This window comes from Balaenoptera acutorostrata, chromosome 21 (assembly GCF_949987535.1).
Source record: "Balaenoptera acutorostrata chromosome 21, mBalAcu1.1, whole genome shotgun sequence".
NCBI lineage: Eukaryota > Metazoa > Chordata > Mammalia > Artiodactyla > Balaenopteridae > Balaenoptera > Balaenoptera acutorostrata.
In genome coordinates, this window is record NC_080084.1 from 13173077 (window position 1) to 13196264 (window position 23188).

At 43.3% G+C, this 23188-nt stretch overlaps 1 protein-coding gene and 1 pseudogene across 5 annotated transcripts in view; one reads left to right on the forward strand and one right to left on the reverse strand.

Annotated features, from left to right (window-relative positions):
* The window catches only part of FUT10 (fucosyltransferase 10), a 262433-nt gene that overhangs the window by 15871 nt on the left and 223374 nt on the right, over positions 1-23188 (forward strand). For 4 of the 5 annotated variants that reach the window (XR_009006463.1, XM_057537084.1, XM_057537085.1 and 1 more), the window contains exons 2-4: positions 6613-6730; positions 6986-7338; positions 10580-10874. Coding sequence is in view for 3 of the 5 variants with exons in the window: in XM_057537084.1 (XP_057393067.1) it covers positions 7258-7338; positions 10580-10874 (376 nt within the window). In the remaining 2 variants the exon portion in view is untranslated. The remainder of the gene's footprint in view (positions 1-6612; positions 6731-6985; positions 7339-10579; positions 10875-23188) is intronic. The other variant, XR_449982.2, reaches the window with a different exon arrangement.
* Positions 13367-15892, reverse strand: LOC103012166 (nuclear receptor coactivator 6-like; annotated as a pseudogene).

Here is a 23188-nt window from a genome sequence, read left to right on the forward strand (position 1 = left end):
AGTCTCGGTGCCGAGAAACGAAAAGAGAGTTGGCTGACGCGCGCGGGAGCTGGGACGCTGCCCACCGGACTCACAGCCGTAGGAAACCTCTTTGTGCCCAGATGTGAGTGTGTGTCGGAGGAAGGCGGAGTAGTGTGCTGAGAAGGAATCCAAGTCTGCTTTGGGAAACCTTGGGCAGTGCTTTCCTGGGACACTGCCTGAGATGCAAACCCATCTGGCTGCTGAAAAGCACAGGTGGGAGGCAGGTGATGAGCAGGGGCCTCGGCGGGAGCCCCGGGAAGCGCGCGGGTTCCCGTCGCCTCCACCCCCACCCGCCTCCCAAGGAAGGTTTTCGCGTACCTCCCCGTCTGCCACGATCTTCCCAGCCCCACCAATTCCAGAACCTAACTCCGCCTCTGTGCTTTGTGAACGGCTTCCTTCTTCCCCGCGTCTTGACTGAGAATCACTTGTTGCTAAATTTGTGTGCTGAAGTAGGAGCGATTCTGGCTGTCGAGCTGTAGAGAGCATTGCCTGTTTAACGAAGAAGATGCTCCGCGAGAGTCCCCGGCACTGCAGGCTTTGCTTATCATATGCAAGCCATTTCTTAAGTATTTTTGCACCTGATTAGCGCCCTCAGGACTCAGCTAGTGTAATGGATAAAAAGAACATTGGTGTGATTTAAAGACATTTTGAGGGGATCTTTTAACCCTTCTTTAATATACAGCAAATGCCACGCAAAATGACTGTTTTGCTCCAGCAAGCCCCAACTGTCACAGCGCCCTGCGATAGTCGGGGAGAGTAGTATGCATGTCGTGACTTGGATTGTTCATTTCATTTGAGGGCTGCTTGTAATTTTGAATCTGGCAAGTTGGTCTTCAGGACCTCAGTCTCCTTATACATCCTTCCTTCTCTGAAGATGAGACACCCTAGAAGCTCATGACCACTAGTGGGCTCGTTAGTGATGTCACTCTACAACTAGGGCATTGTTTCTCCTGCCTGTTCCACGTGGTCTCCCAACGGGGACTCTTAAGTGGGTCCTGGCTATTATCTGCATTGAATAAGCAGCCCAGGTATTTGCACAATAAAGGGGCAGAGCCAGCAATCTAGCCTCAGTGTTAGAACTTTCTTCCTCTCCTGCCTGTAAGCCAGAGGCAATGTCCTAGCATCCGAGGATCATTTACGTCTGCCCCATTTTTGAAATTGCTGTCCTGACTCTTCATTTGCTGCCTTCCTGCTAGATGGCAGTGTGTAGCAGTGAATTTAAATATACAGTCTCAGCTGTTACTGTTCTATGGCTCAGCTTAAATTCTTCAACTAAAAAAAAAAAGTAGTTTTCAAGTTTTATCTTAAAACAGCATTTTTGAAAAAAATTCACACTAGGGTTAAAGTTAGGAAATAAAGAAAATGAACGTACTGTTTGGACAAACAATGATGTGATTCATATATGTGTAATTATTGCTCAGTTTGCAGACGTTTCCAACCCATATTTAAATGCTCTCTAAATTTGGAATGTAAAGAGTTGATTTCAGTAAGAAATCTAGTACCCAATTCAATTACCAGCATTCTACAATAAACATTTGTAATAGGGTTCTTGACCATGAGTTTTTAAAAATTAAAAAAAAATAAGTTTATCTTTATTTACAGTATTTTTCAGATATTTATTTACTTGAGAATAAAATTTGAGTTTTCAGAAGTTAATGTTAAATTACTCAAAAGGAGACTAAAGATCAAGTAATCCTAAAACTTGTCACATAGAAATATTTCTTGTTTTATATATTTCCAGAAATCTTTAGTTTGTGATGACTCGGATTGTCTTGATTACTATCTCTTTACTTGATTAATTTTTCTTCTGTGTGGTGCTCTTGGGCACTATTCATGGGATCAGAGAGCTTAATTTTGGGATGCAACCTCAGAAGATCATCTGGTCCAGCCCTTCCGTCTTTAGGCATCTGAAACATTAGCCAGATTTTGTCATTGTTAATCGGTTCCTCACTCATGATTACATGAATGATCAAAGCGGTTGAGGGACTTTAATTCACAACTTTTTGCCAGGAAGGAAGATTGTTACTGAGTAACCAGTAAGCCCTTGTTGGAGAAAGAACAGTTACAAAGAACACCTTCCAAGGAAAAAGACGAGAAAGAAACAGTCCTATTCTCGAGGCGCTGGTTCAGCTCTTAGTGTGGTACAGAGTTTTCCCAGCCTTGGACCCCCTCCTCCATTTAAAAAGCCTATTTTTTTGGAGTGCTTTTATTTGGGTCTTTATATCAGTCTTTTTATTTAGTTGTCTGTCTGGGTTTGTTTTTATCTAGTTTCTACATTAAGTAGACCCACTAAGTGAGATTGTATAAATACTGTATAATTTGAGTGCTTCAGTATGTGTCTGGAATTTAAGAATTTAAGAATGGCATCACCTTCAGTTCTGCAATAGAAAAGTAAAGGTGCTGGTGCTACACCTTCCTTCCCCCCATTAATCACCCCTGTTAATCACCAGTCTTGATTCACGAGGCTGTCAGTATCCCTTTCTCTCTCATTATTCTCTATTTGTTTCTCCTGCAATGTGTGCTTGGTCCAAGAGGATCACCTTCCCAGACAGAAATCTGCAAGCCAGAGCACTCTTTACTTAAAAATAAATACTCAGCAAAATATGAAGTCTATTAAAAAAGGGTGAGGAACAGATTAACACAGATAAATGTTAATAAAGAAAACTGGATGAAAGCGGACACTGTGGAACCATCACACCATGCTCATCAGGCCAAGGGACACTCTTCTGATAATTAACAACACTGGTCAACTTTTTTTGTTGTTTACATTAGTCAACTTTTTAATGTTCAACAGTTGTTTTATATGTACCCAATAAAGCAGCTTTAAAGAGTTTCCTAAAACCCCCCAGCATTCTCCCCACTGCTGTGATAGAAACAAGCACAAGGTATGGATCTAGATCTCCTGACTTGGTACTGGGGAGGAGTAACCCTTCCCAAAGCAGGTAGCCTTGAACGTCCAGGAGAATGGCTATGGTAGTGAAAGAGGTATGGGTGTTGTAGGTAGGGGCCAGAGCACAGAACAGGAAGCTGTATCCCAGGAACAGCCAGAACAAAGGGTATGTGTGGTAGAAGCTAGAGAAGTAGGGCGGGGTCCAGGGAGTCTTGTTTTCTAAACTGATGAATTTGGTCTTTATCTTGAATTCTTTGGGAAGCCATTGATGGATTTTAATCAGAGGAGAGATATCCAATCTACATTCCAACAACATCTCTACAGCTGAATGGAGGATGCTAACGGGTCAGACTGGTAGAAATCCCAGTTATCAATCAAGCTTTTGAAGTCACCAAGTAGGAATGGATGAGGAGTGTCGGTGAGGACAAGCAGAGTTGAAGAGAGTTAGTTAAAAATTGCCTGGAGAGTTGTCCGGAGGCCCTTAGGCCTTCCCATCTGCCTGCCTTGTCATCAGCCTTTCCCAGGACAGCACCCCACTTAAAGGGATGCTCTGAGGGTTTACCCATCATAAAATGAAAACAGGTTGGGAGAGTCAACTTATTTGAAAATGGCACTTTGGTGTGAATAATTTAAGTTTGGTAATTAGATACATTCCTTTGAAAGGCTCTCCCTGGTATACCCTTAAGCTCAGTTAAGACAGTCGCTCATTAACCCAAATGACTCACCAATCACTAGAGGAGAGATGATCCAAGGAGGCTTCCCAGAGCTCTCCCTAGGTGTGTGTCACCTAGGGTTGGCTTCTCATTTTACACTCAGAGACACAGCGCAGAAATCTTCTTAGTCCCATTTCTGAGACCCTTCACCTGCACCTTGGGCCGGCCCTGTGTGGCTGACATTTGAAGCTGGCATCCTCAGGCTGCTAGTTCACTTTCAGATGTTCAGTCTCTCTTCTGTCCATTTTAATTCAAATTAAAGCGGACAGCGCTGAAATTATTTTGGAGTGAAAGTGTTGCTGGTTTTGATGGAATAGCACTTGGAGGAGTGTGAGGTGGTCACGCTCAGCTCCAGACCCCTCTCTGGGCAGCAGATGGCCGGCCCCAGGCCGTGCACACAGCGTACGAAGCATTTCAGAGCTCAGTGCTTGGGTCAAGAGGGTCGGTTAGTAAGTCCATTTCAGATGTTATCTACATGGTTGTCTGAACAAACACACACTACCCCAGCCTGGGAAGGAGCGTTCTGGGGCACTCTCTTGGAGGACTCTGAGATTCACCCTGGGGGCAACGATGAAACAGAAGGGAGCTTTCTTCTTGGGGACCCATTGGAGTCCCATCGTATTGGAGCTTGTTGGCCTTCACGGTGCTCTCTGCCAGCCCATCTGTCCCACCAGCCGGGGAACTGCTTACTTGATGACAAACTCCCAGGTAATTAATGCCGTACGTATATTAGGTTGATGTGCCCCAAGGCCTGGTGATTGCTGCCTGCTCTAAACCATAATACCATCTACACTAGCTGATTCTATTCTTTAGTGGTGGGTATTTACCCACAGCTCAGTCCTTGAGACCATACTATGTGCTTCTGGTTTGGGGAATATAACCTAAATTGAGATTCTTTGGATGGAGGGGAATTTGTAACCTTAAATTCTTCTGTCATAATTTGTACAGACATGTAAAGACTTAAAAAGGCCCAAGGACAGGTCTGAGCCATGTACTAGCTGTAAAAAGATCCCAAACTACGTCCTCACACACTCTCTCCATCTTTTGTTTTCCTTTATTCCTGACTCTTTTGTACTCTTAACAAGCTGTCACTATTTTCCCCTTCTCTTTCTTTTCCACTGATCTTGGAGCCAGGTGACCTGATTTCTAGACCCACGTCATCTTTAAAAACTATGATCTTGGGTAAATCACTTAAACTTACCAAGGATCGGTTTCCTTATTTGTGGGAACCGAGAATAATAATAATGGCCGTACCTACATTACAAAGTGGTTAATGGATAAGATTAAGTGGAGTGATATATTGAAAAATCTTTTGAAAATGATTTAGCTTTATATCCATTTAAAGTGGTAATATTATTTCATTACCTAATCTGGGTTACATTAATTGAAGTTACAATAAATTGCTTTTGCATATTAAATGAAAAATAGATAATCTTTCTGTTATAAAAGGGAAAGAAATAATGAGAGTTAACATTTATTCTTTACTGTGAAGAAACTGGGGCTTAGAAAGATTTAGCAACTTGTCCAAATGTATATTACATATAAATGACAGCTAGGATTGGTGCCCAAATGTGCTAGCTCCCCATTTTATGTGATTAATAGCTACTAGCATCTACTGAGTAGAAGGAAAGGCGCTTTTCAGGTTCTTTAGGACTTTTGATACTTTTTTCCCTGGTACATCATCTGACAGAGAGCTATTGTACACAGGTTTTTTTCTGTGATTTAGGCAGACAAGCTGTGAGTGTTAGTATTATCTGGTGGGAATTTTATAGCCTTTGTGTTAACAAAATATAGAAAGAATGTGTGAACTTCCGAGTCTGACTAGTTTCTGGTTGTATTACTCATCAAAGTTATAGTTTTGGGCAAGTTACTTTACTTCCTTCAAATTCAGTTTTCTTACCCTTAAAAACGAGGCTAAAAATTGCTACTTCATGAGTTGTTGGGAGGACTGAATGAACTCATGCATGCTGAGTACTTAAGAAAGGACGTAATAGGTCACTCAGCAAATATTCGTGATCTCTTTTTCTTTGGCAAAGTATCTCCTCCTTGTGAAGTACCAGTTGATCTGTCAGTATCATACTTTATATGAATTCAACTTCATTTTCCACTTAAAGCTATGATAAAAATTATAATAATATTTAAACATGAGGATAGCAAACATTTCTTGAATATTTATTATGTGTCAGGCTCTGAAATAAGTGTTTTGCCAGTTTTATCTCATAGAATTCTCACAGTAACTCTCTGATTAGGCACCTTATTATCTACGTTTTGGGAATTGAATCAAGGAGAGGCTGGGGAGTTGAGATTTGAATCCTGGCAGGCTGACTCTAGAGCCCGTTCTCTTAGACGCTGTGGATTGCGGGACTTCTGTGGATGAAAGAAGAAAAATGCGCTTTTGGCTGTTTCTGAGACCAAGAGTTATTTTGTTTCTGAGGAGAAGAAATAGACTAGACTTAAAAGTTAATTAAGGTAGATGCATGAGAGGGGAGCATACCTTTAAGACCAAGACATTTAACCAGAATTCTACATCATTTTTATATTTCTCATTGTATCTTCAATTCTGTATCCGAGAGGTGTACAGTCAGATCTTAGGATCAGCCCTTGGAGCACTCCCTTCCTCTGGAATGTTGATCCTTGCTCTCCTCTGAACTCCACAGGGTCATTTGCTCAAGACATTTGACTTCAGAGAACCCTGGGAATAAGAGGCATTCTATGGGACTATTTAGCGCATTTAAAAAACTTTTGGAAAAGATCATCCATTTCAGTTGGATGGAAATCTTATTTCAAGATGTCCAGAGAACCATACTGCCCATATAACCCACTGCTTTAGTGCACTTGCCATAAAAGACTAAACAAATAAATCAGTAATCTGAATTCCTTATGTTGTAGCTGAAGTTGTTTTCCTTGGGGGGAACTGGGGTCAGTTGATCATTTCCATTTCTAATCAATGCCTGAAACTTTAATTTGTTTTTTCCCTAATTTTTACAGGAGTGGGTGGACAGTCCTGGTTATTTCTGCTCCACTTCTCTGCTGTTTTGAAACTTAGATAGAAGGAAATGACTACATGTCAATGACTTTTGGAATTCAAGTCTGATGGCAGGGAAAAGTAAGTGGAAGCATCATTTTAGTCTCGGGACCTGATTGTCGATCTCTCACTCTCCTGTAATGGACTTTCTGACCTTGGGCAAGTCACTTCATCTCTCTGGTCCTGGTTTCCTCATCTGTGAGTGAGGTATTAGGTCTAAATGATCTCAAAGGCTCCTTTTAGTTTTAAAGCTTTGGGTTTCTACACGGTAACCCTACAAGACTACATTTATGAAATCTTCTGCACTATGGCTAAAATATTGTTCATTTGTTACAGATTTTTTTTGATGCCTTCTGGTTTAAAGAACCTCCAGCTGCTCTGATGATCGCTTAAGAAGACTGCATGCTGTCCCCTTTCAATGCCAAGCCAGGCCTACTCAGAAGCTCAGTTCTCAGTCCTTCATGGAGACCAGGTCCCAGCAGGAATGGCAGTGGAGGAAATTGGCACCCAGATGGTTCCTCCACGTGAAGTTGTCTTGGGCTGCGGGCCGACTCGAGAACACCTGGTAACCAGGCTAGCCCTCTGCCAGTCACCCAGGGCAGGGCAGCATGGTGCGGATTCAGAGGAGGAAGCTTCTGGCATCTTGCCTGTGCGTCACGGCTACTGTCTTTCTGCTCGTCACACTCCAGGTACCAAGAATTTGGGTTATGCAGTGTTGATTCCTGGGCCTTTGCCACCCACCCCGTTCTCTCCAAGTACTTTACTTTTTGCATCATCTCTCAGGATCAGGATTTTCTATGTAAAGCAAGGAAAATACTTTCTTTTTTAACAGACGAAACTGAGGTTTAGTGAGCGGATGTGTCAGGTTTAGTGAGTGGATGTGTCGGGTAGAAACAAAATCAGTGAGTTAGGGGATCAGTTTGCGACTCTTGCAGGGTACTGGTTTTAGAGTAGCAGAAGGTAGAGTTCTGTCTGTCTTATTGGGTCAGAATTGGATGGCTTCCTCCAAGTCATGATCCCTTCTGAAAGATGCCATTCTTCTTTTGTTTTGTTTTGTTTTGTTTTCTTATTTTGGCCCTGCTGTGTGGCTTGCAGGATCTTAGTTTTCTGACCAGGGATCGAACCCCTACCCTCGGCAGGAAAAACACAGAGTCCTAACCACAGGACCGCCAGGAAATTCCCTTCTGTTTTTTTAAAAATTAATTTTAATTAATTAATTAATTATTTTGGCTGCGTTGGGTCTTCGTTGCTGTGTGTGGGCTTCTCATTGCAGTGGCTTCTCTCATTGTGGAGCACGGGCTCTAGGCGCACGGGCTTCAGTAGTTGCAGTACGTGGGCTCAATAGTTGTGGTGCGTGGGCTTAGCTGCTCCGCAGCGTGTGGGATCTTCCCGGAGCAGGGCTCGAACCCCTGCATTGGAAGGTGGATTCTTAACCACTGCACCACCAGGGAAGTCCCCAAAAGATGCCATTCTTGAAGAAGTAGTGACTATTCTGAGGACAAGCTAGTCGCTCTGCAGGACACACACATCTGCATTAATAAATTTGTCTGTAGTAGGGTGAGTGACCTGAAACGTTTCTTCAGTCCCCCCATTTATTTCATTTAGTTGGTTATTCTCAACTTCATTTGCTGATTTCAAAGTAAAATAAAAGTTTCACAGTGATATTAAAAGTAGAAATACGAGTTGAGATATTTTTAGCACCCACTCAAGGACCAGCTGTCCATTTCAAAATCCAAAAGGACTTTTAAAGATTATTTGTGGATGTGAGTAGTTCAGATGTGGAGCTGATGGAGACAGAAGTGTTCTCTGGGCGTGTTATTCTGGACGGCTTCCCTTCTCCTCGCTTAGGACTGAATGAGCTTATGCTTATCAAAGGACTTTGGCAGATAGTACTGCACGGTACTTCCACCACCTTCCACTGCCAGGTTGGGATCCTGGTCAGAGGAAACCCCTGGCTCCCTGCTTGTCTGTCTTGGAGGTGGGTATCCAGGACCTGCTTGAACTGGAGGGACTGGAGTTTTCTGCAATCCCTATTATTCGTTTTTGTTTTTTTTTTTAATTTTTAGGCCACGCCCTGCGGCGTGTAGGACCATAGTTCCCCGACCAGGGAACAAACCCGTGCCCCCTGCATTGGGAGCGTGGAGTCTTAACCAGTGGACTGCCAGGGAAGTCCCAGTCCTTATTATTTGGATACGACCTTATACCTCACATAGTAGACTTTGATCAGAAATGTGGAGCAAAATTTGTCTTTGAAGTTATAAACATGGCTTTCTAAACGTGTTTCTTTCAAGTTGCTGGTTGTATATTTGCAGGAAAGGTTGGTTGAAAAGAGTGTTTGTAGCTACAAGTCAACTCCATTCCATCAAGCTATTGGGGAATAGCCACATTATTATGTTATCATAAAGAGGCTTAGAAAGTTATTGCCAAGGGCTTTTAGTTTTCAGTGATGGTTTTACTGTTCTAATGATGAGTTTGGTGTCACAAGTGATCTGTGCTTTTTTTTTTTTAAAGCTAATAGAATTCTTTCTTCCATTTGGAATACTATGTGGCGTTCGCTGAGTGGCTCTTAATAGCTTTTTGGCCTTGGATCCCTCAGAGAATCCAGTGAACATTATAGACCCTCCCCAGGGAGTTACAGACTCTGTATCACCTCAGTGGGCAGGGCCCTTTTCTGACACCAAAGGTAGCAAATACATAAAGAAGGCACCACCACTGGCTGCTGAGAGTGGGGTCTGCGGGCCACACAGGTAGTGCCCTCTGTTGACAAGTGGACCAGTTAATACATGAAAATATGCCTTCTTTTACCGGCTTTATTTGTTGTATAGTGTGACTACTAATGTTTTGTTATATATGAAACAGACCAGCCCCTACTTTATACTGCTCTCTCTAACATATTTTTGTAATGCCATGTCAATACCAAACCTTAAAGTTTGATGAAAAGGCAGCACTTTTGGAGAACTACTGCCCCTCTGATTTCACTCAGTCTACCCTGCCCTTCAGATTACTGTGATTGATGACCTAGCTCTCCAGGACCCAGACTCTCTTGAAATAAATTAAAAAACATGGTTTTAAGTGAGAAGGAGCCCAGTACTTATGCCATCTCTATGCCATAGTGGATATTATTAGAAATATAAAATCCATGTTATGACTCCTTTAATTGTACTAAAAGGAAACCAATTGGTAATTTATAACTTATTTTCCCCAGAGTGTAATCTCCAGCAATAGCCAGATAATAACCCTGACTCTCACAGGTTTCATTAAGAGACACAACCACTTCTGGATTCTGTATTTGCCTATGAAATGGAGGAGAGATGTATCTGTTGCGTGTTTAGTGGAATGCAGCATCCTTGTTGGTAGATATTTTGGAGGCTGTGTCCCTACCCTAATCCCTGGAAACTGTGATATGTTACTTTACTTGGCAAAAGGGACTTTGTAAATAGGTGGGATTATAGGGACACACCTTGAGGTGAGGAGATAACCCTGAATTATCTGTGCAGGCCCAGTGTAATCTCATGAGTCCTTAAAAGAGAAGACTCTTTCCTGGCTGTGGTCACAGAGAGACACGATAACAGGAGAAGGGTCAGAGACATGCAACGTTGCTTGTTTTGAAGATGGAGGAAGGGGGCCATGAGCCAAGAACTGTGGGTGCCTCTAAAAGAAAAGCAAGAAAACAAATTCCCCACCAGAGTTTCCTGAAAAATGGCATAGCCCTGCCAACACCTTGATTTTAGCCCAGTGAGACCATTTCAGACTTCTGACCTCCAGAATCGTATGATAATAAATTTGCATCATTTTAAGTTGCTCAGTTTGTGATAATTTGTTATGGTAGCAATAGAAAACTAATAAGAAGCTAAATCATCAAGATGAATGGGAGATGTACAGAAGGAAATTAAACAGTCTGACACTGGTAATAATCGTCATCTCTTTTAGGTAGTGGTTGAGCTGGGAAAATTTGAAGGGAAGAAGTTTAAAAATTCTAATTTGAAAGACGGACATGCACAAATGGAAGAAGAGCCTATACATCTCCATCCATTCCTTAAGAGAGGAGGACTGACGCTGAATAGGAAAAAAACATTGGCAGCTGATAGCTACCCCATCATGCTCTGGTGGTCCCCACTGACTGGGGAAAATGGAAGGCTAGGCCAGTGCGGGGCAGACACTTGTTTCTTCACCATCAACCGGACCTACCTCCATCATCACAGGACCAAAGCCTTCCTCTTCTATGGTAAGTAGGGCTTTTGCCTTTCTCCCTTAGCTTGCTGACATCCTACTTCAACACTGAGTTACTGCCTTTCTCCCAAGGAAGAGATGGTGGGCTCCCCTTGAAAGCACTTGGCACGCCCGATTTCCTCTGCACTTGCTCTGTGGAAGGCCTGAGCATTGAGCAAATACAATAAATCAGTGAGCTGGACCAACAGAGGGGTGGTTGGCTGGGCCACTTGGTATTTATGGGGGAGAAGACCTAGTTCTTTTCACCTTTTCACATTTGGGTATTGTGCTTACTGACTTTGTTATTTAGGAATTGGCTATTGATTATACTGCTGATATTAATTCAGAATGTCATCTGTGATAATGGCCAGGAGATTTTGATTACCATAACAGATGTTTAATTGGACATAAGCTCAGCACAGTATGATTTCATTACTCAGAAATAAAAATAAAAAGATTGTTCAGCATCAGCTTTCAAGAGCAAGTTGGTATTCATCACTTCCCGAGGCTGATTATATGTCATGCTGGCATTGAAGGGCAGCCAGACCCAGCCAGGTGGAGGTAGCAAGATGCCAGCAGCTGTTAGAAATATGGAGCTCCTGGGTGCTGAGTGATAGGGGCACAGGGGAACACAGATTAGCAAGCTTGACCAAAGATAGGCAAGGTTAATCACTAAGGTTAGGAAGTCAGTGAAAGGACATCTGCTTTAGAGTGTGGTATGAATGTGTGTGTGTGTGTGTGTGTGTGTGTGTGTGTGTATGTGTGTGTGTGTGTAGTGCTGGCTTTGGAGTGGCAGGACTGAGACTGGGCTGTAGGGCTGAGTCATCCTCAGTGATCTGCCCAACAACAACTTAAATAAAGCAGAAAATGGGCTCGGCAGGAATCAGGTGGTGTGTGTGCCCCACAGTTGGTCAGGGCTGCAGAGCAATGGGCACTCATGCCTGGTAGAGGTGAGGAGGCAGGGAATTCCAGGCACTCACACATCCAGATGTGGTGGAGTCCAGAGCCTCCAAAGGCCTGCAGGTGTCCCCATGCGCTTGCTTTCCTCCTCTGCTCTTAGAGGGGCATCAGTGAAGGTCTGAGGAGTGAGGGCTGTTTGTCCAGGGCCAGGCTGGTGGCTGATTTTTTCTGAGGGGCGAACAACCCTCTGAATAGTGTCAGATGCTTATTTTGAACATCACTTGATTTCAGGTCCCACTGAAGGTGTAATGTAACATATGGAATTGCATCCTGATACGTTTTTCTAAAATCCAAAGAGTTCTGAATTCTGAAACACATAAATCTCTGAGAGTTTGGATAAGGGACTATAATCCTCTAGTGGTGTTTTGAGATGAAGCAACATTAAATGTATGAGTTTAATTTCCCAAATTTTACCAGGAGCCCCTAGACATACTTCAGTTAGACACAAAAATATATAGATAATGGAATGGGTACTTACGTACTTACTACATAGCTTAAGAAATAAAATATTACAAGTAAAATTGAAAGCCTCTATGAGCCCCTCACTGACCCCATCCCATTTCCTTCCTCCTACCGGGAGGGAATCATGATCCTGAAGTTGGTGTGTGTGTGTGTGTGTGTGTGTGTGTGTGTGTGTGTGTGTGTGTTTAAACAACATATAGTATTTTTTTGTATGTTTTAAAAATTACATAAATAGTATGATATGTTAACCTTCTCTCTCTGTAACTTACTTTTTTCTTACATGGTCTTTGAGGTTTATTAATGTTGGGTCCTTGTAGCTCCAGTTCACCCATTTTACTGTCATATAGAATTCCGTTGTATTTATACATCAGACTTCATTTAACCATTTTCCTGTTGTTGGACATTTAGGTTGTTTTAAAAAAACTTGCTTATGACCAAAAAATGCTACAATAAACAATCCATGTACATGTGTGAGATTTCATGAGGATTCATACCTAGCAGTGGAATTATTTGGTATGAATTTACATTTATGAATTTCCAGACCAATATCCAGAGCGGTTGTATCACAGTCACTATCTTTTAAACATTTAAAACTTTTTGTTTTTTTCACATTGTACAAACCCTTAGATTCTCTTTATTCACTGGTCCATTTCTACAACAAATACATCCAAAACACTATATAATAAAATTATTTACAACATTTCCAAATGAGAAGATTCCTTTTGCCCCACTACTGCTATTCACACACAGTACTTCCACAGCACCATACATTATTAGAAGATCTAAAAATGCTCACCCTGTACTCTAGGCTGCTTAGGAAATGTGAAAACTAATAACATAATCGCATTTAGCTCCTCTCAATACATGGCAACAGTATAGAAACCTTGAACTTCATCTTGCAACACCAAAAAGGTTCAACAACTCTGCTTTCCCCACTGCACTTTATGAAACAGGTTGCAGGGACCAGGAAAAGGACCACATTATTAAAATAACTGTACAGAAATGGATTTTAAAAAGTCACAGCTCAAAATTGCTTTTTGTAAACGTCACACACATTTACAAATATCAAGTCGTCGTCCAGCTTGTTTACTTGGATTTTCTTTGCTTGGATTGCACTGCACTGGTTATGTCTTTTTTTTTTTTTTTTTTTAAGTATTTGTTTTTTATTTATTTATTTTTGGCTGTGTTGGGTTTTCGTTTCTGTGCAAGGGCTTTCTCTAGTTGTGGCAAGCGGGGGCCACTCTTCATCGCGGTGCGCGGGCCTCTCACTAGCGTGGCCTCTCTTGTTGCGGAGCACAGGCTCCAGACGCGCAGGCTCAGTAGTTGTGGCTCACGGGCCTAGTTGCTCCGCGGCATGTGGGATCTTCCCAGACCAGGGCTCGAACCCGTGTCCCCTGCATTGGCAGGCAGATTCTCAACCACTGCGCCACCAGGGAAGCCCACTGGTTATGTCTTTAGTCGGGCTGGAGGCTGAAGCAGGCCGAGAGGATGGCTTACGATGTCCATTTTCCACACTTTCAGAAGCCACAGCTGGCTCTTCAGTTCGGGAGTTTCTTTGGCTTGGAGTTTTGGACTTTTCAGTTATCTCTTTGGGCTCACTGCTTTGTCTAGAGACTATGGCAGCATTTGCCTCGAGTTCTGGTCTGGGAACAGACCCCTGCAGTGCCGTGGCTGGAGTTTCCTTTGGGACTAAACTCTGTGAAGGGGCTGGTGGCCGCTTTGAAAATTCTGGCAGTTTAGGGCCTGAGTTGTCCAAGTTAATTCCTTGTTCTCTAGGCAATGGTGCTCATCAGCCTCCTCCAGACCAGGTGGGCGAGTACCTGGGGTGTTTAGATCCTGCTGACTATTTTTCTTCTTCCGAGGGGGTTTTTTCTTCTTCAGTTTATTTGCATTGGTATTATTTTGCTTATTGTTTACCCCAAAATGGCCTGCAGAGGTATCACTCTGCAGTAAGTTGACCAACAATGGGCTTGTTAGCGTGACATCCTTACTGACTGGGAAGCCTCATTCTGACCACAGGACATCTGATTTCCATTGGGTGCTCCACTGAAAGGTGCATTGAAAGGCATTCCATGGCCTGAGAAGTAGTTTCCCGAGACACTGTTTCCCAGCATGGCCTGCACGGCGGCGGAGCGGGGAACCATGTTGCTTTGTTGCATGCTGACGTCAGGCATCATCTGCGACAAGCTGACATCATTATTTGCTGTAGTAGCAGGATTGCCATGCTGCTGGGCCATATGTGGGCTGGGCCCTGGTGGCCTCAAGGCCTGCCCTTGAATCCCCATAGCCTGAGATGGACTGTTGTTCACGGGCCCTTGCTGGGGCAGCATCTGTCCTGACATCTGTCCTGTAAACTGCACCATGTTTCCTTGCATGTTTGGAGTTGGTCTTCTCGTTATCTGTGCCGGTCACTACATGACATTAGATTGGTTCTGAGTTTAAACTGTTGCTTATTCCCCTGCGTCTGATTGGTCATAATCTGCTCTATCATTGGGTTCTGTTGAAGCAAAACTTGCCCCTGAGGCCCCATCATCTGGTTATGTGGCGCCGTCATTTGTGGGCCCTGCTGGGGAAGCATCTGCTTGGGTGGCGTCATCCTCTGGGGCGAGGGCCCAAGATTTTGGCTCTGAGGATCCACCGTCATCTGACCCTGCTGCATAATAAGCTGGGCCCTTGAAAGGATCATAGGGTTCTGAGGGTTCAGGGTTTTTGTTGCTGGACCTTCTGGCCCTGGGAGGGCAAGATCTGCTGGTGCATGCTCATCAGCTGAGATGGTGGGCCCTGCTGGGGCTGGCCTTGCATGTTGCCCAGGTTCACCTGAGGAGCCCCAGAACTACCAGTCTGTTGGCTGTTCATGTTGCCATGAATTGCCATGGGGCTGGGCTGCATCATATTTGGTGGCCCGTGGGACACCTACATCTGGTTTTGAGGAGGACCAGCTCCTTGACCACCTGCATGCTGGACATTTTGATTTGCTTGCTGCTGAGGGGCTCCTGAATTCCCAGGGGTGGTTGCTCTGGTCGAAGGCACCTGACCGTGCATAAAATTCGGATTGGCCTGTCCTGTTGAGAAGCCAGGTGGGAGGCGTTTAGGCATTCCTGGACCACCTGCCATGGGAAATCCCGCCTCCATCTTAACTGAATTTCCAGCTCCCATGGGTCCATTCATTCTCACATCTTGGCTTTGGTTCTGAGCCAAAGCCAGGTTGATAGCACCTTCCCCTTCAGTCTGAACGGGGAGAATTCCCAGATCCCGAAGCTGCTGGTTGTTGCTCTGAGCCAGGATCCGTAGCCGCTCCGCTGCTTCCCGGGAGATGTTGAATGTCACATGCACCCTGTTCCAGGGCTCTACCTTCTGTACTTTTAGCTTGCTGGATTCCATGTGTAACAAATCGGGCACTTTCTCCAATATTGTGTCCAATTTCCATTTGAAGTCTTTATCATCTGTATTTCCTTCGAAGGCCACAAAGATTGTGGAATCCTCCAAAATACTATCACTTCTTGAGTCATCATCTTCTAGCCCAGAGTCAAAATCCATCTCTGAGTCCTCCACTGTTGATGAACACAAGGGAGTATAGATGCCTTCTAAGTTTGGAAGGTCATCCAAAACCATGGTGAATATTATTCCAGAAGCATATGCCAAGTGGACAATAAAAAATCAAAATGTCTTCCTTAATTTTTATCATTTATCCAGGTCATCTTCTAAGTCCAAACAAGCTGGCATTTTTGGGGCCTGTATTTTAAGGTAGCAGCCAAATAAAAATTCTGAGCCCAGCCCCAGCCCTCCCGGGCGGGCCTCGTAGCACCGGCCCGGGCCGAGCGTCCCCGCGGCCCTCCGTGTACCCGTCCGTCCGTCCTTGCGTGCGCGCGTCTGTCCAGCTGTTGGCGCCCAGCCGCCAGCAGCCCGACCAGGCTGGGCCTCAAGGACCCGGCGGGGAGGGGGATGGGCCGGACCGGGCTGGGGCTAAACATTTAAAACTTTTTAACGTGTTATACATGCACATAGATCTCCTGTGTTTTCAAGTAACACACTTAGATTGTGACTTCTTGGTTTTTCGCTTTTAGGCATTATATATTGATCCTTACTATGGAAGATGAGTATTTAACTCTCCTCCCTCACCCCTGCTCCCCCCACTCATTTCTCAGCCCCGTATTCTTCCCCAGAACTTATATCATCATTTTAGGTAGATTAGCATCCAGTTTTTACATCATCGTATAGTCACAGTGAGCCACGATTTAAGATACTAAGATGTCTTTTCCTGCACAAATTCTTTTTCCTGTAGTGGCACCAGATATTCTTTTCTATTTTTTAAAGTTTATTTATTTTATTTATTTATTTTTGGCCGCATTGGGTCTTCCTTGCTGAGCGCGGGCTTTCTCTTGTTGTGGCGAGCGGGGGCTACTCTTCGTTGTGGTGCGCAGGCTTCTCATTGCAGTGGCTTCTCTTGTTGCAGAGCATGGGCTCTAGTGCACGGGCTTCAGTACTTGTGGCTCGCGGGCTCAGTAGTCGTGGCTCACAGGCTCTAGAGCGCAGGCTCAGTAGTTGTGGCGCATGGGCTTAGTTGCTCCGTGGCATGTGGGATCTTTCTGGAGCAGGGCTCGAACCCGTGTCCCCTGCATTGGCAGGCAGATTATTAACCACTGCGCCACCAGGGAAGCCCCCAGATATTCTTAAAGAAATGCCTCCCACAGATTCCTGACATGTCCAGTTAGTGCCGTCATCCTTTCTGCCTGGTGCCCTGGTGCTGTCCTGGCTGCCCATCAGTCTGGGGATTCCTTGTACTCCACTCGTGTGTAGGATTTTCTGTTTCTGTTATGCCTTATCTTCCTCTTTCTTGGTTTGTGTCTTTTTTTTTTTTTTTTTTTTTTGGCTATGCGGGATCTTAGTTTCCCGACCAGGGATAGAACCTGCGCCCCCAGCAGTGGAAGTGCAGAGTCTTAACCACTGGACCGCCAGGGAAGTCCCGGTTTGTGTCTTTTTTTCAGTGTGTCCTAAGAAAGGTTCACAGAAGGTAAGTTTTCAAGAACTTTGTATGTGGGAACATGTGCTTATTTTACCTTTACTTTCACTGATGGTTTGGCTTAGCATAGAATTCTAAGTTGGAAATTCTTTTCTTTCTGAATTTTTAAGACATTTTCCCACTGTATTCTAGCTTCCAGTGTTATTGCTGAGGAATTCAGAGCTATTTTGATTTCCTGTCCTTTGTGTGTGGTGTGCTTTTTTATTCCCTTCTCCCTTCTGCAGAAAAATATAGAACCTTCGCTTTTTCACCAGTTTGGAAATTCAGTGATGATTGCTTTCGTGTTTGTCTGTTTCCTTCTATTGAGATGCGCACTCAAATATCTGGTTGCTGGGAAGCCTACAAAGCAGTATTTACTTGGTGACTTTTTTAGGACTCACAGACCTGCAGAGCATGCACTTAATTTTATCTGCACACTTAAGACCCGATTCTTCTCTCAGGGATGGACTTGCCTCCAACCAAAATCCCAGGAGACTGATGTGTCAACCAGGATGCTTCTGGTTTGCTTTTTATATCTCAGATTTTGTCACTGTCCAGCTCCCAAAACTGTCAGTGACTCCACTGAGAACTGAATATATGCCATTTTTATTGCCCTGCCACTTAAGGCTCTGTGTAATGACTCAGGCCTGCCTTCTAAGCTTAACTCCTGTGATTATATCAGCTAAACTTATGTTCAAAAATCAAACTGGAAGAGTCAGCATTTTAGGCATATGCCACAGATGTTCCTGACTTAGCACCATTGTTCATTCAATTTCTGTGTCCTGGAGTGTTTTTTTAATTTGTCCTGTCAAAATAATCTACTGAACACTACCGTTTGTTTGGCAATGTGGAGGAATAATACAGTTTTTGATGTCAAATAGTATAATCTTGAGACACAGATATTACCTAACTGTCATGCAGTGCTAAAGGGTGTATATACCATAAGAGAAATGTCGACAAGTCTTGTGGGATTTCAGAGAAGGGAGAGAGCACATATGATTGGAGGGATCAAGAAAGGCTTCATAAGATCTCCTTCATAAAATAGGGGAAATTTGAAGTAGGCCTTGAAGTATAATGGAATTGGATTATGTTGGGATTGGAGGACATTTCGGTATGAAGAACAGCATGAATGGGGGCATGGAGGTAGAAAATTATGGGTAATATCTGAGGTTGCAGCAAGGAGCTTGGTTGGCTACAGCATAATTTTATGTAAGAGAGAGATTAAGATCGAAGGATATATTGGAACCAGAGCATGGAGAATCTTGAACTTTGGCTTAAGATTTTGCATCAGATTAGAGGATGGTGTTAGGGAGCAAGTGAAAGTTGAATGGCCTTTTAAAAACCAACTCAAATATAACACCTATGAATGCTTTCTGATTCCCCTCCATTGGATGTAGCCTCTCTTCTCTAAATGTCCATAGGCATTTTATATCTCTTTTATGTCATTTAATTGAGCATCTATTAATACAGTATGCCGGGCACAATGCCAATGATGAGGAATAAAGAAGATAAATAAGGTAACTATGGCATTTGGTTTTGTCCTATATCATCTTCTCTTCCATATTAGAGTGTAAAGCTCTTGATGACAGGGCAACATCACTTCATCTTTGTACTTCCCCTCTCCTCTATATGAGCATAGTGCCTTGTACATGCTAGGCACTCAGGAAGTAGTCACAGATACTTAGAGCCCTAAAGGAGCTGGGAGTCTAACCTCCTCTTTGTCGAGGTGAGGAGTCTGAGGCTCAGGAAGGTTAAGGATGTACCACGATTACACAGGGGTTAGCAGCAGCGTTGGACGGAGAACCAAGGTGCACTGACGCCTGATCCTGTGCTCCTTCTCCCTGCATGTGCACTCCTGACTATAATAAAACCTGGATATTTGGATTTTGGAATTGCTCACAGCGTAGGGTTTGTAACAAACCCAGTTAGAAATTCAGTTCTTTAATAAGATCTATTGAGCGAAATAGAGTGAATACCATACACTTTTCTGTCTGAGGGTTCCATATTGTAATTAAGTAGGTCACTTACAACTGCAAATGGGACTCTGGTACAGCAAGATTGCAGAAGAAAAGGCAGGAAAATGATTCAGGTGTCAAAGGCTGACCTAATTAACAGAAATGGAAACTCAAAGGATTATGTGACCTTGAGGCTTTTGTGAACCAGAATTTATTTTTTTTAGATTTTATTGAAGTATAGTGGATTTACAACACTGTGTTATTTTCTTCTGTACAGCAAAGTGACTCAGTTATATATATATTCTTTTCATATTCTTTTCCGTTATGGTTTGTTAGAGGCTATTGAATATAGTTCCCTGTGCTATAGAGTAGTACCTTGTTGTTTATCTAGAACCAGGAATATTTTTGACTTTGTTTGCTTCCTTTATAGCTTCCTTTCTTTTTTTTTCTTTCTAGAGATGATTCATTTACTTAATATAAACACATTTCTGGAAGTAATAGTTAAAAGACCTTCACAGTGAAATACAGTGAATTCTGTGTCTGGTTTGAGTCATTTGAGAAATGTGAGGCTTCAGCTATATCAGCAATTCTCTGAAACAAAAATTAAGCAGTCACAAATGAATAATTTTTTTAAAAACAAAAGTCCTTAGAGTTAGAGAATTTAGTCTTAGAAACCATCACTGTAGTGATTTCAAAACACAGCTCTGGGGCTTCCCTGGTGGCGCAGTGGTTGAGAATCTGCCTGCTAATGCAGGAGACACGGGTTCGAGCCCTGGTCTGGGAAGATCCCACATGCCACGGAGCAGCTGGGCCCGTGAGCCACAGCTGCTGAGCCTGCGCGTCTGGAGCCTGTGCCCCGCAACGGGAGGGGCCGCGATAGTGAAAGGCCCGCGCACCGCGATGAAGAGCGGTCCCCGCACCGCGATGAAGAGTGGCCCCCACTTGCCGCAACTAGAGAAAGCCCTCGCACGAACCGAAGACCCAGCACAGCCAAAAATAAATAAATAAATAAATAAATAAATAAAATTTAAAAAAAAAAAAAAAAAACACAGCTCTGCATTTTAAAACAGTTCTCTTGAAACCTGTCTGTCATGAGAGAGGGGTTGGAGTGCCTTTGATGAGAATGAGGGTAGTTAGGGTCAGGAACTGCTTTTGTTTTGGGTGAGCTTCTAAATAGAACTTTTAGTAAATACAGGTACATGGACAGAAAGAGAAAAGTAGGCTACTGAAAAGTTTAACTTCCTCAGGAAAGTGGATATTAGCACACCTTGTTGAAGTCTGGAGGTTACAAACAGGAAGAATGTGGGACTGGTCTTCCTCAAAGGAAGACTACAATCCATCTCTCCGGGGCTGGATCCTGAGTGATTGGTGGGGCCCTCGGACCTTCATTCCAGGTGCAGGCTTCTTGCTCCCCCCATCCACGGATTTCAAAATATTTATATCTATTCTTTTTCATATTCTTTTCCATTATGGTGTATTACAGGATATTGAATATAGTTCCCTGTGCTAGACAGTGGGACCTTGTTGTTTATGTATTTTGTATATAGTAGTGTGTATCTGCTAATCTCAAACTGCTCATTTATCCCTCCCCCAACCCCTTCCCCTGTGGTAATCATAAGTTTGTTTCTGTGTCTGTGAGTCTGTTTCTGTTTTGTAAATAAGTTCATTTGTATCATATTTCAGATTCCACATATAAGTGATATCACATGATATTTGTCTTTTTCTGACCTTACTTCACTTATCGATAGTATGATGATCTCTAGATCCATCCATGTTGCTGCAAATGGCATTTAATGGCTGAGTAGTATTCCATTGTATATATGTATCACCTCTTCCTCTTCCATTCCTCTGTAGATGGACATTCAGGTTCCTTCCATGTCTTGGCTATTGTAAATAGTGCCGCTGCTAACACTGGGGTGCATGTATCTTTTCGAATTAGAGTTTTCTCTGGATATACATCCAGGAGTGGGATTGTAGGATCATATGGTAACTCTATTTTTAGTTTTTTAAGGAACCTCCATACTGTTTTCCACAGTGTCTGTATCAATTTACATTCCCACCCACAGTGTAGGAGGGTTCCCTTTTCCCCACACCCTCTCCAGCATTTATTATTTGTAGACTTTTTAATGATGGCCATTCTGACCAGTGTGAGGTGGTACCTCATTGTAGTTTTGATTTGCATTTCTCTAATAATTAGCGAAGTTGAGCATCTTTTCATGTGCCTGTTGGCCATCTTTATGTCTTCTTTGGAGAAATGTCTATTTAGGTCTTTTGCCCATTTTTTGATTGGGTTGCTGTTTTTTTGTTACTGAGTTGTATGAGCTGTTTGTATGTTTTGGAAATTAAGCCCTTGTCAGTCACATCATTTGCAAATATTTTCTCCCATTCCATAGGTTGTCTTTTCATTTTGTTTATGGTTTCCTTTGCTGTGCAAAAGCTTATAAGTTTGGTTAGGTCCCATTTGTTTATTTTCACTTTTATTTCTATTGCCTTGGGAGACTGACCTAAGAAAACATTGCTACGATTTATGTCAGAGAATGTTTTGCCTATGTTCTCTTCTAGGAGTTTTATGGTGTCATGTCTTATATTTAAGTCTTTAAGCCACTTTGAGTTTATTTTTGCAAACACACATTCTTTATTTATGTTTCTTACTGTCCCTTTAAGACCTCACTCAGGGGGTTAATTTTCACCGTCCTCTAACTGGAAGCTTTGGCAGAGCCCCAGCTTTTGTTCTCACTCACAGTGAGAACACTCAACTTTCAGTTGCAAACACAGTTTCAAACTTAGTAAATGGAGCGTTCAGCCCCATGCCATGCCTAGGGTTGCATATTTTTGCATCCCCAGCTTGGACCTCTCTCACGCCGCTGCAGGCCTGTGGTCCTTCTTCTGCAGTGCAGTCTTTCCTCTCTCTACACTCTGCTTGCCTACTTCTTCCTCCCTCATCTGCTGCTTTCTGGAGACTGGCAGAGTTGCTATGAGGAAAGGGAGGAGAGTTAAGGAGACTGGACATTTCTTACTTGGCCGTGTGGCTTTATGTCCTGTGAACTCAGCAGCTGGTTCGATCTGATGGCCTTGAGTGGGGCTGGTGGATGATTAAAGTATACTTTTTCTCTTCTGGGGCATTTTCATGGCATTTGGAGTTTCCCTGCTGGAACCCTGGCTTTTCCAGTGTCCTCCCCAGAGGGCCGCCTCTCTTCTCCAGGTAGTCACCTGGGACCGCTTCCCAGCTCCTCGTACCCGCAACACATCCAGCTTCTTTCTGCTGAGCTCTCTATGTCCGCCTAGGGCTCTTTGTTTTAGGAGGACCCAAGACTCCCCACTCTCTCTCACCCCTTTCTGTATTCTTGACCTTGCTGAGGAATTCAAGAGTCGTAGAACAAGCTCTCCTTCATTCCTTCTGTGAATTCTGCAAGTGGGGGCTTCTGTCTCACAATTACTTTGAGTCTTGATATCTGTCCTGTCAGTTGCATCCCAACATTCAGTGATACAACGTCTCTGCAGAGTCACAATTTGCCAGGTCCCTTGCCATGTGTTGGAGAAGCACAGAAAACAAACAAGTACAGTTTGGTAAGATTGTAGCATAGTTGATATGGTAACAACCTTGATAGACTTCCTTATACGGCTGTCCCTGGTCATCTTGACTGTACTGAGTGTCCCTGACACTTCATGAGTGACACATCTGTGAACTGTTCTCGGGGTAATTTCTGCCAATCTCACCCATTGTGAGTTGATTCTTACTAGTAGTTTTTTTCTGGAGGTTGACTTTCGTGGGCCCTGTGCATTGAATGCAGATAGTAGGTAATTGCTTTTGCCAGGTTAAGACTTACTTGGGAGATGGCAAGAAAATGGACTTACTTGAACTGTGTAGACAGCAACAAAGTTGAACGTGAAAAAGAAGGTCATAACTAAGTGATAGATCATATATGATATACAATAAATGTATAGAGATGTAAA